Here is a 15,435-nt window from a genome sequence, read left to right on the forward strand (position 1 = left end):
ATATATATATATTAGGGCTGTCAAAAGATTAATCGTGATTAATCACATCCAAAATAAAAGTTTGTGTTATATATGTGTGTATACTGTGTAGAATTATTACACACACATTCATGTATATATTTAAATATACATTTATATAATTTATATTATATATAAATATTTTATATATTATAAATATAACAAATTTTTCTTAAATATATACATGATTGTGTGTGTTTTTATATATATAAATAATTATACACAGAACACACATATATATTATGTAAACACAAACTTTTATTTTGGATGCGATTAATTGCGATTAATCTTTTGACAGCCCTAATATATATATAATATAATTGTGTGTGTGTGTGTGTTTGTAAACACACATTGTATATAAATATTGTACATATATAAACTTTCATGCGACTAATCGATTTGACAGCACTATATATATATCAAAAGGAAGAGGTTTTTATGAACTCTTTTATTAACTGTAAGACCAAAATAATAATAATAATAATAATGTTTGGAAGGGAAAATGTAAATCAAATAATTTTTTGTTCCTCTTACATTGTAGAAAGACATTAAACCAAACGTGGTTAACCAACCACAAGAGGAGGAAGAAAAAACCCTCAACCTTCATACAGTTTATTAAAATAAAGCATATTTGCATATGTGTGCGAACTCAAAATAGATTGCACTGCAGTTATCTCTCATTTCAAAGCCTTATGTTTCTTTCACTTCTTTCTTTTACTTGCAAACCTGCAGTCTTGTGTTGAATGCATGATCTTTGACTAGTGATTACGCAATTCAATGATGTAACAGCAGGTGTCAGTAAAGAGATTATTTGGTTAAATCCCTTTGTGTAACTCTTGCATGTGAACCTACTCATATATGTACATACATACACAGATCTATGCTTTGATGTGTTAAGAAAATATGCAGTTCTTTGCAGTTACAAAAGATTAAATAAAGGATAGTTGGTATTTTTTGAAGAAAACGTGAGTGGTGCCTGCATGTGAAAAACATGTCATATAATGATAGTTTTGATCGATGCTTTGTTAAAGCAAGCGCTACTAATAAAAATATATTAACAATAACGTCATAACATTTCTGTGTCTCAAAACGCAGTTATTTTCCTACTTCAATAGCATTCCTCTGTCATAAGCTCTGGCACAGCCAATGAGAGTGCGCCATCTGACCGCTGTGTGGCGCTGTCGGGATCAGACTCACACACACACACACACACACGCACAGCAGTGGTATGGCAGCCAGGAAACAGACAGCCATCTTATAATCTGCAGCCTGTCTGTTATATTTGCAGCTTAAACTGCTTTTTCCATCTGTTAATAATGGGCCAGTGTGGGATTACGTCGTCTAAGACGGTCTTGGTGTTCCTGAACCTGATATTTTGGGTAAGTTTGAGGTGCTTGAGACTGAATTTGAGAGTGCGTCAGTGTTGTCAGATGGACACAGTCAGGTGTCGAGCAGCTGCATTATTACACACACTCTTTTATATCACCAATTCATTCATCATCTTATGAAATACAGTGCATACTTTGCTATATTTGATATGCCGATTTACTTTATAATGCATTATTTAAAAACTGCTCGTTGCTGCGTATTGCAATGTTTGTTTACATATTCAGTCTTAATGATTCTGCGGTTAAGACTTTTTTAATGGCTAATAAACAGTGACAGTATAAAATGACTGTTTTTATTTATTTATTAGCCTTGTATGAGTTGCTATTCGTGAATAGGCCAGTCAGGCTCTTGTTTCCTTTAGCCTCAAAGCAGGTTAAGTTTTATTGTTTGGGATGTTAAAGGGATAGTACACCCAAAAATGGCAGTTCTGTTATTAATTACTCACCCTCATATCGTTGTAAACTCGTAACACTTTAGTTAATATTCTTCGCACAAATGAAGATCTTTTGATTTGATGAAATCTGAGGGATTTCTGTCCCTCAATTGACACTAGGTTACCACTTTGATGCTTCAAAAAGTTCATTAAGAGATCGCAAAATTAATCCACATGAATTGAGCGGTTTAGTCCAAATTTTCTGAATAGACTCGATCGCTTTATATGATGAACAGATTGAATTTAGGCTTTTATTAAACCAATTCCTCCATCCTTAGGCAGTTCCTTTTGGGATTCGTCCCAAAAGCAATCCTTAAGGATACTAATAGCAGTTTTCAGATTCCAGTATCACACAAAACAACAAAGAACATATTTTAAAACAGTTCCTAATATTACTTAGAAAATAAGAAAATAGTTAAAAACCTTTATTTTCTTTAACTGTACTTTAACCTTATTTCAATACAATACAATTATGAATAGTAATTAAGTTTTGATAAAGACAATATCCAGTTAAATGAGAACAGAAAATAATTGATCAAATGATAATTAACAAAAAATATAATCCAAATGGAGATTTACTAATGTATATCCTAGCGAATACCGAATAAACTGATTGATATTCATGTCTCATAGTTTTTGACCAATGTCAAATATTCTTATTGTGATGTTGAGGTGAATTTAGGCATATACGATATGTAATAAAATATTTAAAAAATGTACATTTAGGATCTACAAAAGAAAAAAATTCAACAACAAAAACAAACTACCTTGTGATTTTCTGCACATTGGGTTTGACAGAACTGGGGCATTGGGGGCAAAGTTTTAAATGTGATACTTAAATTGAGCAGTCGGATCTGTAGGAACACGACTCCACCTGTCAGCTTGCTTTCCTTGTCTTTGTGCCTTTGATTAATCGCTTTAATCTGGGACTGAATGAACTTTAAAGTCTCCTCCTGGCAGATTGAGGTAGTATGACACCATCCTGTTCTTTTTTTAGGGCTCAGGCTGCTTTATTAAATCCTTGTTCATCATTTTAGAGCCTGAGAGCTGTGCTACATTGATTCAAAGGAGGTTTTATGGTGCTATTGTAAATGGAAAAGACCAAATCCCTATAAAACAAGTTTTTCCTAAAATACCTGGAGGTCTATGGAGGATGCAGACCACTTATTTGTAGCCATTTGAATTGATATGACCATTTATTTATTTATTTATTTTGGTAACACTTTTTTTTTTTTTATGGTCCACTTTAGACATTTTACTAACTTTAGGTTAACACACAATCCAAAAGTCAAAACATTTCTGCAATGCATAACGTTTCAAACTGTCTCCCAGGGATAGCAAGATACAAACATCTAAGCTTCAGTACGTCTTTATATAACAGGTCAATCATACCCACATCTAACGTTTCTCTCTCTATATATATTTTTATCTCTAATGTCAGATATTTCTATAAACCTTTTTGTCAATGATTTGGATTTCCTCTGGGAACTGCACAAAGCACGTATAGGCTACTAAGGAGAAAACTCCAGTGTTTTTGATGGCCACCAGTTTGCGCAATCCTCCATATCAATCCCTGTTAGGCCTGCTTATTAATTTAATTCCCCCATAGACCGGTCAACTAACATTTAAGTAAGGAATAATTGACGACAGGCCGTTGAATTATTAGAAAAATAATTCACACCCGAGGTGGTAATGCGGTCACGACGCAAAGCAAAGCCTATGGTTTGTCTTAATGCTTGTTTAAAGTCATTTTCTTCTTTTCTTTCATTTGATTCCCTGCTATTTTCTTCCTCATGATCTCTTGCCCTGGCCAACATGTGTTCTCTTCTTCAAGCTTCGAGAAATATAATTGGTTATTTTATCACTGTCACCTTTCTCCCTCTCTACTTCTTTATCTCAATCCAAATACACTTAGTTTGTATATTCATTCACACACTCGGGATTTCATTCACACACACACACTCACTCACTGTTGTTATTTATCTTTTTTTTTATTGAAACAACTGAAGAGACAGTTAATTTATTCAATTTTTGTTCAGTTTGGGTTGTGTTTCCCTATCTGATCACAGCGTTTGCAATCTGGAAAGTGTCCAAACAGTCAGCAAACCCAGTATCTGGGAGTATTTTGATTTTATGAACTCTATATTATTTTTAATAATTTGTTTTTCATTTTTCATTGTCCATTGGATTTCATCAGTTGTCTCTCCATCTTTACAGGTCTCATATAATATTCTCATACACTTTCACTGTCTCAGCTTCTCTGTCACTTCTCTCAGTCTTATCTCAAGAGTGACCTCTCTCCCAATTGACCGTTCGCAAAGACCCGCCCCCCTTAGTTACTGTCGCTATGTCCGACAAGCTATGCCGCTCTCACGCCACACCATGTTCTCACGCATGTTCTCAAATACATCGCGGAGCAGAGAGGACACCGACAAAACGCTGACAAACAGGACAGACGAGGTTACTTTTCGGTTACTTTTGATATTAAACATATTAAACAAAGTCTCACCTTTCAAATTTGGTCTTTTAAAAAAAAAAAAAAAATTTAAACAAATACCGTTTTGTGGCTCTTTAACGTGTCTGACAGATCGCTTTAGACCCTCAGGTAAAGCTGCTCGTGAACCGATCATCTCTTCCTTCTAGTTAATTTATATTCCTTATGTTCATTCATGTTTTATAAAATTTATAGCATCAAATAAACGTGAATGAACATCAGAAGGAATGTTGTTTTAACTGCGGAAAGGCGTCAGTACACTCCGTTTCTCAAGTTCAAATCCTCCCATGTTAATCTACTAACTCTCCTGACGGCTTTGTCGGGCAAAATGGCGGATGGCGAAGTATGATTGGTCAGATCACCTGTCAATCAAGCTCCCTGCGAAGGGTCAATTTAGCAGTTCACAGCAGCACGCTTAGTGCCAACGCAAGACAGCTCAAGGCAACATGGTTAATTATCAGGCAAAGCAGTTTAAAGCAGAGCGGTTAGTGGAAAAGCAAAACAGTTTAAAGCAGCACGATAAGTGATCACAGCACAACCAGAATAAATCTCTTTATCCTAGCCTTTTATACATTTTTCGTAAACCCAATTTTATGCTATATTCCGGAATTTATCAAGCGCTTTATTTTATCAAACTCACGCACTTCTTGCTTTATTTCACACTTCTTGCGTTTAGCACTTTTTGCTTTAGGCCTACTTACGCATGCGCTCCTTCTTGAGACCTGGAAATGACCCTCCTTTTGATTCCTTATCAATTTTAGGTTCTTTTTGGCGGGGTCTTTTATTAAAGGCCGTTGCAAGTGCTAGCTTACCAGGAGCCACACAAAACAAATATAAGCAAAAAGTTGCTTAACTTTATTGCGCGCGTTTGTTTTGTGAGGCTTCTGCCGGCATGCCCACCGTGGCTTCTCCTCAACCCCTTCTCCACTCCTGGCTCGGCTCCGCCAATTATGTTGTGGCAAATTCAAAGTCTTCAAATCGGGTCTCAAATAAATCTTTCAAGAGTCGAAGTTCCAGGTTTCAGAACAAGTAACTTTTATTGACAAGGCAACAAAGTGAGATGCAGCTGTTCATCTGACTTGCAATGGTAGAACTTCAGGTCTTATACCTTTTCTTATCACTAGGTAGCCAATCAGCTATCTAGCTCAGGTCACATGATTCCCTGCACCTGCAGTGTTCTAGTGCCATCCATCATTTTTAATTAACGTTTTTAGTACCATCTTATCAACTACTAGCCTACCTCTACACATCTTATCTCTGAGCTTGTTAGGTACTTTTTCATCCTCACAGACCCGATTTATCCTGATTTAACCGGGTTTCTGACTGAGACACAGCAATACAGACTTTTACACGAGACAAAGGAAACTCTCCAACAGTATCATCCAAAATGTTCATATCGGTGCATCCCTAACTAATACTCTAATGAAAGTTAGGTGACAGTTGCAAAGTTACTTCTAGTTCTTAGAATGTCTAAAGTAGACCATCTGAATAAAGTGTAGCCTAACCTTTATTTTTTCCTGTCTCATTTCCTTCCTGTGAGTGTGATGACTATGAGCTTTTCTGTGTGTTGACCTTCAATGTTGGATCATGATTTTCTTGTTGGTCAGCATTCCAAAAATACTTATTAACCTTGTTTTGAAAGTCAAAGTGACATTGTGTTTGGCTCCTCACTTACCTTTATTCTGATGTACTCTTTTAATTAGATTTTCTGTGAAGAGGACTGTATTCATACCAGTTTAATAACTTATTTTCAGCTCTATCTCTTGCCATGATACCGCATCATATCCGCTGTCAGATATAGCCTAACTCTGTTATCTACTTCTAGGCCGCTGCTGGCATCCTGTGCTATGTTGGAGCCTACGTGTTTATCACGTATGATGACTATGACCATTTCTTCGAGGATGTGTACACCCTGATCCCAGCCATTGTCATCATCGCAGTCGGAGCGCTGTTGTTCATTATCGGGCTCATTGGATGCTGCGCCACTATTCGAGAGAGCCGCTGCGGGCTTGCCACAGTTAGTAAACTATTAAGTTCCCACCCTGCACTGCATTTTAGTGTTTTTCTTCAAGGGATAGTTCACCCCAAAAAGATTATAATTTACTCTACCCTATTTGTAATACACTAATCTTTTGGGGTCTTGCACTACTGTAAGATTTTCTTATTTGTTCTTATTTGAAATTTATACTTTTATTCAGCAAGAATGCATTAAATTGATCAAAACTGACAGTAAATACTTTTTAATAACAAAAATATTAAGCAGCACAACTGTTTTCAACATTGATAATAATAAATGTTTCTTGAGTAGCTAATCAGCATATTAGAATGACTTCTGAAGGATCATGTGACACTGAAGACTGGAGTAATGATGCTGAAAATGTAACATTTCAACATATTAAAATAGAAAGTTATTTTAAATTGTAATAATATTTCACAATAGTACTGTTTTTACTGCTTAAATTAATGCAGCCTTGGTGAACATAAGACTCGTCTTTCAAAACTTTTTAAACTCGTGTAGTTGCTATTGCTAGTTTAGGCGATACATAGATGGATATGATAGTTTAGTGTTGTTTATACCGTGCTTTGCTGAAAACCCATTTTCTTGCGTCCCTTTTTTACAGTTTGTCATCATTCTCATGCTGGTATTTGTGACTGAGGTGGTTGTGGTGGTTCTTGGCTATATTTATCGAGCAAAGGTAAGTCCTGCATGTAAAGGAAGTCAATATTTATTGAAATAGGAGTGCCTACATCTCTTTTGTTTTTTATATGAAAGCCCTTTGCACACCCTTTCATGCAATGCAATATCTCTCTTGTGTTGTGCTGCACTGTTTGTATAGCAATGCGCTCTTTGACATATAGACTAGAAAAATACGTCTCCACCTTACACAATGAAAGGGTTTAGTGAAAGTTGGATGTCAAGGTCAGAAATGAATGGGGGCTTGGGGCAAAATTGCTGTCAAAATGAATAAAAATTCTCTTCTAAATTCAAAATATCTGAAAAATTATGATTTTTTTTGTATTTATAACATGTTATAGCCTACTTAAATGTTACACAAGCAAGAGTACTGTTTTTCTGAATATCAGCCAGATTGCAAATGTGATCAATAAACTTGCGATTTAAAAAAAATTTGATTGTCAATAAACAAGAAATTTTAGACACAATTTCAAGAAATCGGTCCCACGTTTTCAAGAAATGGGTTGAGGAAATTATTCAATGACATAGTCACTCACTTGCTTTGTTCCTGAATGAATCAGCCATTTGAACGCATCGGTTGAATGAACAAGTTTATTTAATGGAATTAAGGGTAGAAACTTAGATTAAGGCCTTGTGTCCACCAAAACGTTTTTAGGCAGCTGAAAACGCCGAGCTATGTGCACCTGAGAGCGTTTTGGCAGCGCAGTTTTTTTTCAGTTGAGACACTTCGTTGCTATGATACAGAATATCCGTTGGTCAGTGTGGTATTAGTCCCGCCCCTCCTCCACTGTGATTGGTCGATTGGGTAAAAAGTGACAGTGATGAGCGCTGCGTTTTACCCAAAGTTGAACATTCTTCAACTCTCGGCGACCTGTAAAAACGGCGAACGCTCAGCACGAAAAAGACGTGCAGCGCCTCGTTACGCTCATGGGGCCTCATTCATGAAACATTCGTAAATATACGAGTAAATATGTGAGTGATTTGCGCGTAAAGAGACCTTCCCGAAAACTCTTCTCCTGATTCACAAATACTTCGTTAACGTCAGATGTGATAGTGAAACGTGTGTGTGTGTTATGAATTCCAATCAGTCGTAAATGGGACGCGCGTGCACGCTCATTCTCAATTACCATTAAATCCGACTGACAACTAGGCATCATATTATGACACCAAACGAAGGATTTCAACATGTCTTCTCAAAAGCGAATGAAAAAGAACAATTTCTCAGATGCAGAAATTGAAGTTTTATTATCAGATGTTCATTAAAAACGCCACATTTTATTTTCAAGCCTATAGTGGCGTATCAGGTCCTAAAAAAAGGAAGCTTGACAACATATTACAGATGCAGTTAATGGAGTTTCATCTGTTAATCGAACAGTCCCAGAAGTGAAAAGAAAATGGTTCGACATGAAGCTCGACTGCAAAAAACGAATTAGTTCACTTCGAAAAAAATATAGCCCAGCCCTATTGAAAGCAATTAATTATTGTATTAAAGTGTACTGTTTGCAGATGCTATTACTGGCTCTCATAATAAAAGTAAAAAGAAAAACCATATGTATTGCTGTAATATTTTTTCAAAATGCTGTGTGTAAATGTACCCGATTAGGTGAATTAAAATGCAGCCTTATTAATGAGCAAAACGTTTGGAAGTTAAACGCACTATTTACACGTGGTTGGGAGCAGGTGTAGATTTCTTTCGTACCAACTAACATTTGGAAAATACGAACATTTTAATGAATCCGAAAATTTACGCCAGAACCACTTTACACACGATTTACACAAACATTCGTTCTGCTCGTGTTTCATGAATGAGACCCATGGTGTTTTGAAAACGTGGCGCTCCCATTGAAAACAATTGAAAAAAGACGCCAGCCGCATGAAAAAACGCTTTGGTGGACACACGACCTAAGGGTAGAAAAAATAGTTAATGGAAAGTTAATTTCTGTCACTTGTGAATATGGTTCTAGGTGGAAGATGAGGTCAATCATTCCATCCAGAAAGTGTATAATGAGTACAACGGCACCAACATGGATGCTCCCAGCCGCGCTATTGACTATGTGCAGAGACAGGTGAGACTGCTTAATGAGATGCACAAAACATTCGCTTATTGTATTTTCAATAAATCAGTCCCCGACCCCTAATAAAATCACCATAATGTCTGTCACAACGTAAAGCTCCAATGTTGCGGCATCACCAACTACTTAGACTGGAAGAACACCAGCTGGTTTAAGGAGTCTAGGAACAACAGCGTGCCACTGAGCTGCTGCAAACCCAACGTGAGCAACTGCACCGGCTCCCTCTCCCGTCCCGGAGACCTCTACCCTGAGGTGAGAGCCGTCATGTGTGCTTGTAAATCTAGCCGATGACGTGTGTGCAAGTGTGCATGTGATGTTAATGTATCCGTTGAACCACTTTAGGGATGTGAAGCCCTGGTTGTGAAGAAACTGAAGGAGATCATGATGTACGTCATCTGGGCCGCTCTGACATTTGCTGCAATTCAGGTATGCTGTTCTGAATTATTATTATTATCTTTATTTTTTGATCTGACATTATCTTATATAAGAAGTGAAATCCATCTCAGGTAAAATATGTCTTCTGTGAATTTCTTTCTTTCTTTTTTGTGTGCAAGTATAGTGTCGATTCAGTGTTATTAGTCATGCAAATGCTTAGACGTAGGTTTTCCCAAACGGCTTCTCGATTCAAACACGCAATCTTATTCCTAAATGACAGCGGTTCAGCTTTGTCTACCAAACCTTTGACAACTAGATACTGCGAATATGTCATGTAAGTCATGACTCTTTTCTCCCCGTCAGACAGAGTTCCAGCGCTGAAGCACTCGGCGGCGTCACTATGTGCTTTTGTTGCCCTGTAGCCGCTGAATCACAGCCTTTGACATTCATACTGTTTCAAATAGCCTCTGGGGCATAAAGGCTGTGTCTTGGCAAGGCCAGCACATGCCCGTGACTTACACATGATTACTGACACAGTCTGACTCTGCCTGAATTAACAGCAAGAAACGGGGCAGTAGGTTACGTTGTTCTTGGCAAACTTGCATAAATTACACCAGATGTTCTCAGGGGTTATTTGACTTGTTTTTCTTTTTTCTTTTCTTTTTTTTCACAGTCTGAACTTAGATTAAATTTGTCGGGCGCCAGTGTGAAGAAGTTCTCTCTCGTTTATAGACCTTTCTCACAGAGGAAATGTGACAAAATCTATTGTATGTTTCGCAAGCATCTACCTGGAAACCACTTTTTTTTCTCTTTTTTTTAAAGAGACAGTTTTTTTAACCATTTGTTGGAGATTCTGAAATAGAGCGGCAGTTTTAGTAACATCAGTGAAAGTAATTCTAGACGCCTCTGGCTTATTTTGTGCTGTTGGCCGGCAGCAGTGGTCTTATCTTCCTTTCGTGCCCATCGTCTGTTCATACCGGTATTGTGCATGTGCTATTCTTATTCTCACAGTGTTGCTAAAGATATGTTACTTTATACACTGTTAGTATTCATGTCACAGTCCTGCAAAGATGACAGAAAATGTACTCGCATTTGCTGTCCTGTGGCCAAACATGAGAGCAGAGGCGTTATTGACCAAACATATGAGCGAGTGAGACCTGGACGCATCAGTGAATGAGATATTTTGCTATATCCTGCCAGAAGAATAGCATGAGAACTAAATGATGTCTGTATCATCTCAGTGAGCTTTTATGAGGGTTTGTCCTGCTAAGGTGAATTTAGAGTTTGCCAACGTTTCAGTGCAGACGGAAAAGACGTAGCGTGACGGTTCGTCTCGGAGAATGTTCAATTAAGGCGGGAACCACCTGAGAGAGAAAGACACAAACACACACACACACACACACACACACACACACGGAAAGAAAAAACACAATACGTCTATATATACTCGTCCCATATCTGTGATCTTTAATTGAACTCTTGTCTTTTTTTTCCTCCAGATGCTGGGAATGCTGTGCGCCGGTGTGGTGTTGTGTCGCAGAAGCCGGGACCCGGCCTATGAGCTCCTCATCACTGGAGGGACGTATGCATGAAAAAACCTAGCAGACAGACTCTCTCTTTTCATGCACACACCAACAGTCTCACACACACACACACACACACACACACTGGGCTCAGGGTTCTGTCGGTGTGAGGTGGCACACTGGATATGCCCTTATATATCTCTTTGTTACTTTCTACACACCTCACACAGGGTTTGCTCACACAATTCACTGGTGATGGGTGAATCGAAGTGCATAATATTTATTTATTAGTAGTAGTAGTAGCCTTTATTGTCACTTAGTCACAAGTACCAGCGAAATTAGCCATCAACCTGTCCATACAAAACATACATACAATATGACAATGGGGTAGACAAGACAGGAAGACAGGATTGAGGAAAATAATACAGCATGACATGAGGATAGGTGAGGGGAAAAAAAGGCAACTTCCAGACTATGCTCCTGTGAGGAGTACAGTCTGGGAACAGGAAAAAAAACACCTCAGCAACATTAGCACATAATCAGTACAACATGAATCCACAAGACTTGCAACAGGGGAGGGGAGTGGGGGATGGAGGTCACCCAGCACAGGCAAGCAGCCATCCGGTCCTGCAGCCACACGGCGCTGGTCACAGACCCGCCTGTCAGACTGGTGGTACAAAGCGGCGAAGGCGAGGGATGTGGGGTGGGGGGTGATTGCATATCTGTATATATATGTAAGAGTTTGTGTATGTGTAGGCCTGGAGATTCGCTCCGCCTGGCATCCAAATCTCGGTGCCTCTGTCCGCAGGATGTTATAGCGTTAACACAGCAAGTTGCCATGGAGACAACCTTGATTAGGTCCCAAACAGAGTCAACAATCAGCAGGTGTCTGTGAGAGATGGGGGGAGGAACGCAAGAGCGGCTCACTGCAGTGCTCTTCCGGGGGAGTTGTTGTTCCAACAGCGGCCTTGGCCGAGGCCAGTGCTGGTTGAGGGGGGCCGAAAGCAGATAAGATTGGGATTATTTGGTCTTGGGGCGAGTAGCCGCATTCCTTTGCACGACTACTCTCTTAGTCCATTCTGGTCCATCAGCTTTTGCAAAGCCGTGAGCTTCTCCATGATGTTATCCATATTTCGGGTCACCTCCCTGTTGTTATCCATCATGCGGTTAATAGTCCCAGCCTGAGTGCTGACCGCTCTGCCTACTGCTTCAATCATGCCGGGCAGCATTGTGGGGCTTTGGACAGCTGTCACCGTCTTCTTAATTTCTTGATAAACCAGGGCAATGCCTAATCCAGTCAGCAAAAGACCTGTTATCATGGTTCCGAATAGATAGATATCTTCAATGTCCTCCACGGAAAGAGCCGCCAGACACACGACCCGCCACCTCTCCCACGCGTCCATCGTGTAGCCAGCTGCGAACGTTCCGGCAGGGCAGTCAGGTTCCCCCGAACCCAAGCTTCTCATCGAGAAGATGGTGTCAATTGCGTTGAGAGACCAGTTAATCAAATCCATGATTTTTAGTTTGGAGAGCAGTGCGGAGAGAGTCTCTCAAAGTTAAGACATAAGACTAGACGAGAGGAGCGAAGCAGGGAAGGTCAGGGGGAGGAGAGGGAGAGAAAATGCGACCGCCTTCGTTGAGAGCCAGAAGAGAAGTTATACAGTATGTGTCCCTGAAAATGACTGCGTTTTAATTTAAACCTTTGTCTTTCTCTCAAAGGCGTTGGGCCAGACTGCAAAATGGCGAACAGCCAGTTTTTTATCCCATTGAGAAGATTAAATTAACACATTTATCGATAACATTTTCTCTTCCTTGTCTCTATTATATGGAGTGGAAGATGCTGTTATTGTTTGGAATAATATGTGGAATGTATGCTTTCCTCATTTGTTAGTTTGCACTATGTGTACGGTTTAGTTCTACATTACACATACCAAGGTGGTAAATGGCTGGGATGAGGAAATGAGGATCAACTCGTGGTACCACTGTCTCAGATGTCACCCATCACCAGTCCGCTGCTTAGGGACAGTGGCCGTGTGAGAGACACGTCTGGATTGACCACACAAGATTACTTGGCATTATGGGTCCAAATCGTACAGCTAAAGTGAACTATATGTTCAAAATGGTGTTCACAGCGGTTTACGTGTAAAGTGTAAAGAGGTTTGGGGGACACTCTACATGCACTACCTAAAAGTTACCAAACTCTTCTATTATTTTTCTTCTTTTTCCATTGCTTACAGTGTGAACATTACTAGTCTAGTAATATATAGTTTAAAGTTAGTTTGGATAACATGTAGGTATGTAGAACAGGGTCAACAGTGTATTAGTTTAAATGAATGTACATAGGGAGGAAAACATGGTGAAATAAGCTCGCAATTTCGATCTTCAAATAAATGTTTCATAAGTTGACACCTTTTGTGTTGTTTTATTTCACTGATATGATCATTTTTGGCTTGAATGCTGTGGTTGCAAAATAACAACATGCAGATAACGTTACTTTAAAGCAAGACTTTAACAAGGCACCAAACTGCAAGTAAAAATGTGCGCCAATTAAAAGTCTGATTATTTAATTAAAAGTCATTATAAAACGGATAGTTCCAGTCCTTGATTCTGATTGTTTTTCTTTTTACAGTCTATGGTTGAGCCACGCGTCGAAGCCGTTGTAAATTACCTACTCAACAAACACACACCTGTGACCGCATTACATTAGTATTACTGCGCAACTGCCGTTTCTGATTCTTTGTTGATGCATGTGTTGCTTAGCAACCTCTTTCGAACTACATTGCTTGGCGGAGGAATACATGTGTTAATAACGTTATATTTTTGTTGCTAGTGTTTATTTTATGAATAAAATAAATATTAAAGTGAATATTTTTGATCGATTAACCGTTTTATAAAAGCAATAAGCCACTTGAAGCAGTGTTTTACAGTGGATTTAGAGCAGCTAAGGGGGTTTCCGCTCCGCGTCGTGCCTAACAACGCCCCTTAGCTTTAATCAACAGTTGTGTTTTATTGTAATAAATGAAAAAATGGTATTCTACAAAAAAATTACTTGTATAGTATAAAAGGGTCTTGTAATATATTACATAATAATACATATATAATATAAAATTATATTACATTTTAAAATAACTATTCAGCGTCACATGATCCAGAAATCATTCAAATATGCTGATGTTCTGCTCAAGGAATATTTACGATTATTGTCAAATGTTGATGAAAGTTTTTAATGAATAGAGAATTGACAAGAACAGCATTTATTTGAAAATATAAATCCTTTGTAACATTAAAAAAACTTTACTGTCACTTTTAAAAAATGACACTGATAAAGAAAGAAGTTATTCAATCAATAAACTAAAGTGCTACTGATCAACCATGTTACCATCTGATATCCGTTGTCAACTGAAAATGTCAACTGGCTCCTAAATGTTATATTTTAGGAACCAGTGGCTTTTTTCTGTCTTTCTGGAGCTCTGTAACTTTACATATTTGAGCACACAACTATATCATTCATGGGTGTTATCCACTCTCAAGCGATTCCATTTTGCACAAGGCACTCGGACCCGTCACGGATGTTCAAAGATGCCTTGTCTGGAAGCTTTCTTCAGTCAGGCGGGCTGAACACTTGATAGCATGGGACAGGGTCAAGGTTCAGTGGTTTCCCAGGGAGGGGGATGTGTGCCATCTGCTTGCTGTGTGGGTCATGCTTCGTAACATGCCTTCACACTTTATCCAGAGGGGGAAAGTTCTTGGAGCCCTTAATAATAACACAGCATTTGCTAGCTTTAATGGCAGGGTATTAATAGTGGATAGTTGAAATGCAATCAATGTGCCTGTCATGTCATTTGGAGCTGACACGGGATCTGTGGAAAAGAGGAATGTGAAACCTTTTAACCTGATACCTGATAAGGAATTAGCATGGTGTTGGTTTGCTGTGTACGCTTCTCATGTGCACTGAAAAAAAAGTATAGGATTACTACACTACCATTCAAAGGTTTGGGGCCAAGAAGATTTTTTGTTAAAGAAATTACTTGTATTCAACAAGGATGCATTGAATTCATCAAAATTAACAGTGAAGATATTTATAATGGTACCAAATTATTATTTTTTGAACTCTCTATTCATCAAATAATCATTAAAAGTATCATGGTTTCCGCAAAAATATTTATGTTTTTAACATTGATAATAATAAGAAATGTTTCTTGAGCAGAACATCAGCATATTTGAATGATTTCTGAAGGATCATGTGACACTGAAGACTGGAGTAATGATGCTGAAAATTCAGCTTTGAAATGTTTAATCATATTAGAATAGACGAGTTATTTTATATTGTAATATTTCACAATATATTACTAGTATTTTGATCAAATAAATGTATCTTTGATTAGAATAAGAGACTGTCAAAAACATTTTAAATAAATAATACAGATCCCAAACTT

At 38.2% G+C, this 15,435-nt stretch overlaps 1 protein-coding gene across 2 annotated transcripts; it reads left to right on the plus strand.

The window, feature by feature from the left end:
- The first annotated feature begins 1,159 nt into the window (after positions 1–1,159).
- On the plus strand, positions 1,160–13,405 carry tspan3a (tetraspanin 3a). 2 transcript variants are annotated; one of them, XR_013798655.1, is made up of 8 exons: positions 1,160–1,397; positions 6,160–6,351; positions 6,956–7,030; positions 8,994–9,095; positions 9,201–9,353; positions 9,444–9,527; positions 10,976–11,289; positions 12,655–13,405. XR_013798655.1 is itself a non-coding variant. In XM_079621519.1 (7 exons), the coding sequence occupies exons 1-7, from the start codon at positions 1,335–1,337 to the stop codon at positions 11,066–11,068; spliced, it is 762 nt and encodes a 253-aa protein (XP_079477645.1). In that variant the 5' UTR covers positions 1,160–1,334; the 3' UTR covers positions 11,069–13,405. The 2 variants fall into 2 exon arrangements, 1 of the variants encoding a protein (XP_079477645.1); XM_079621519.1 differs by having other exon boundaries at positions 10,976–13,405.
- Positions 13,406–15,435: the final 2,030 nt, after the last annotated feature.

Source organism: Phoxinus phoxinus, assembly GCF_949152265.1.
Source record: "Phoxinus phoxinus genome assembly, chromosome: 8".
Lineage (NCBI taxonomy): Eukaryota > Metazoa > Chordata > Actinopteri > Cypriniformes > Leuciscidae > Phoxinus > Phoxinus phoxinus.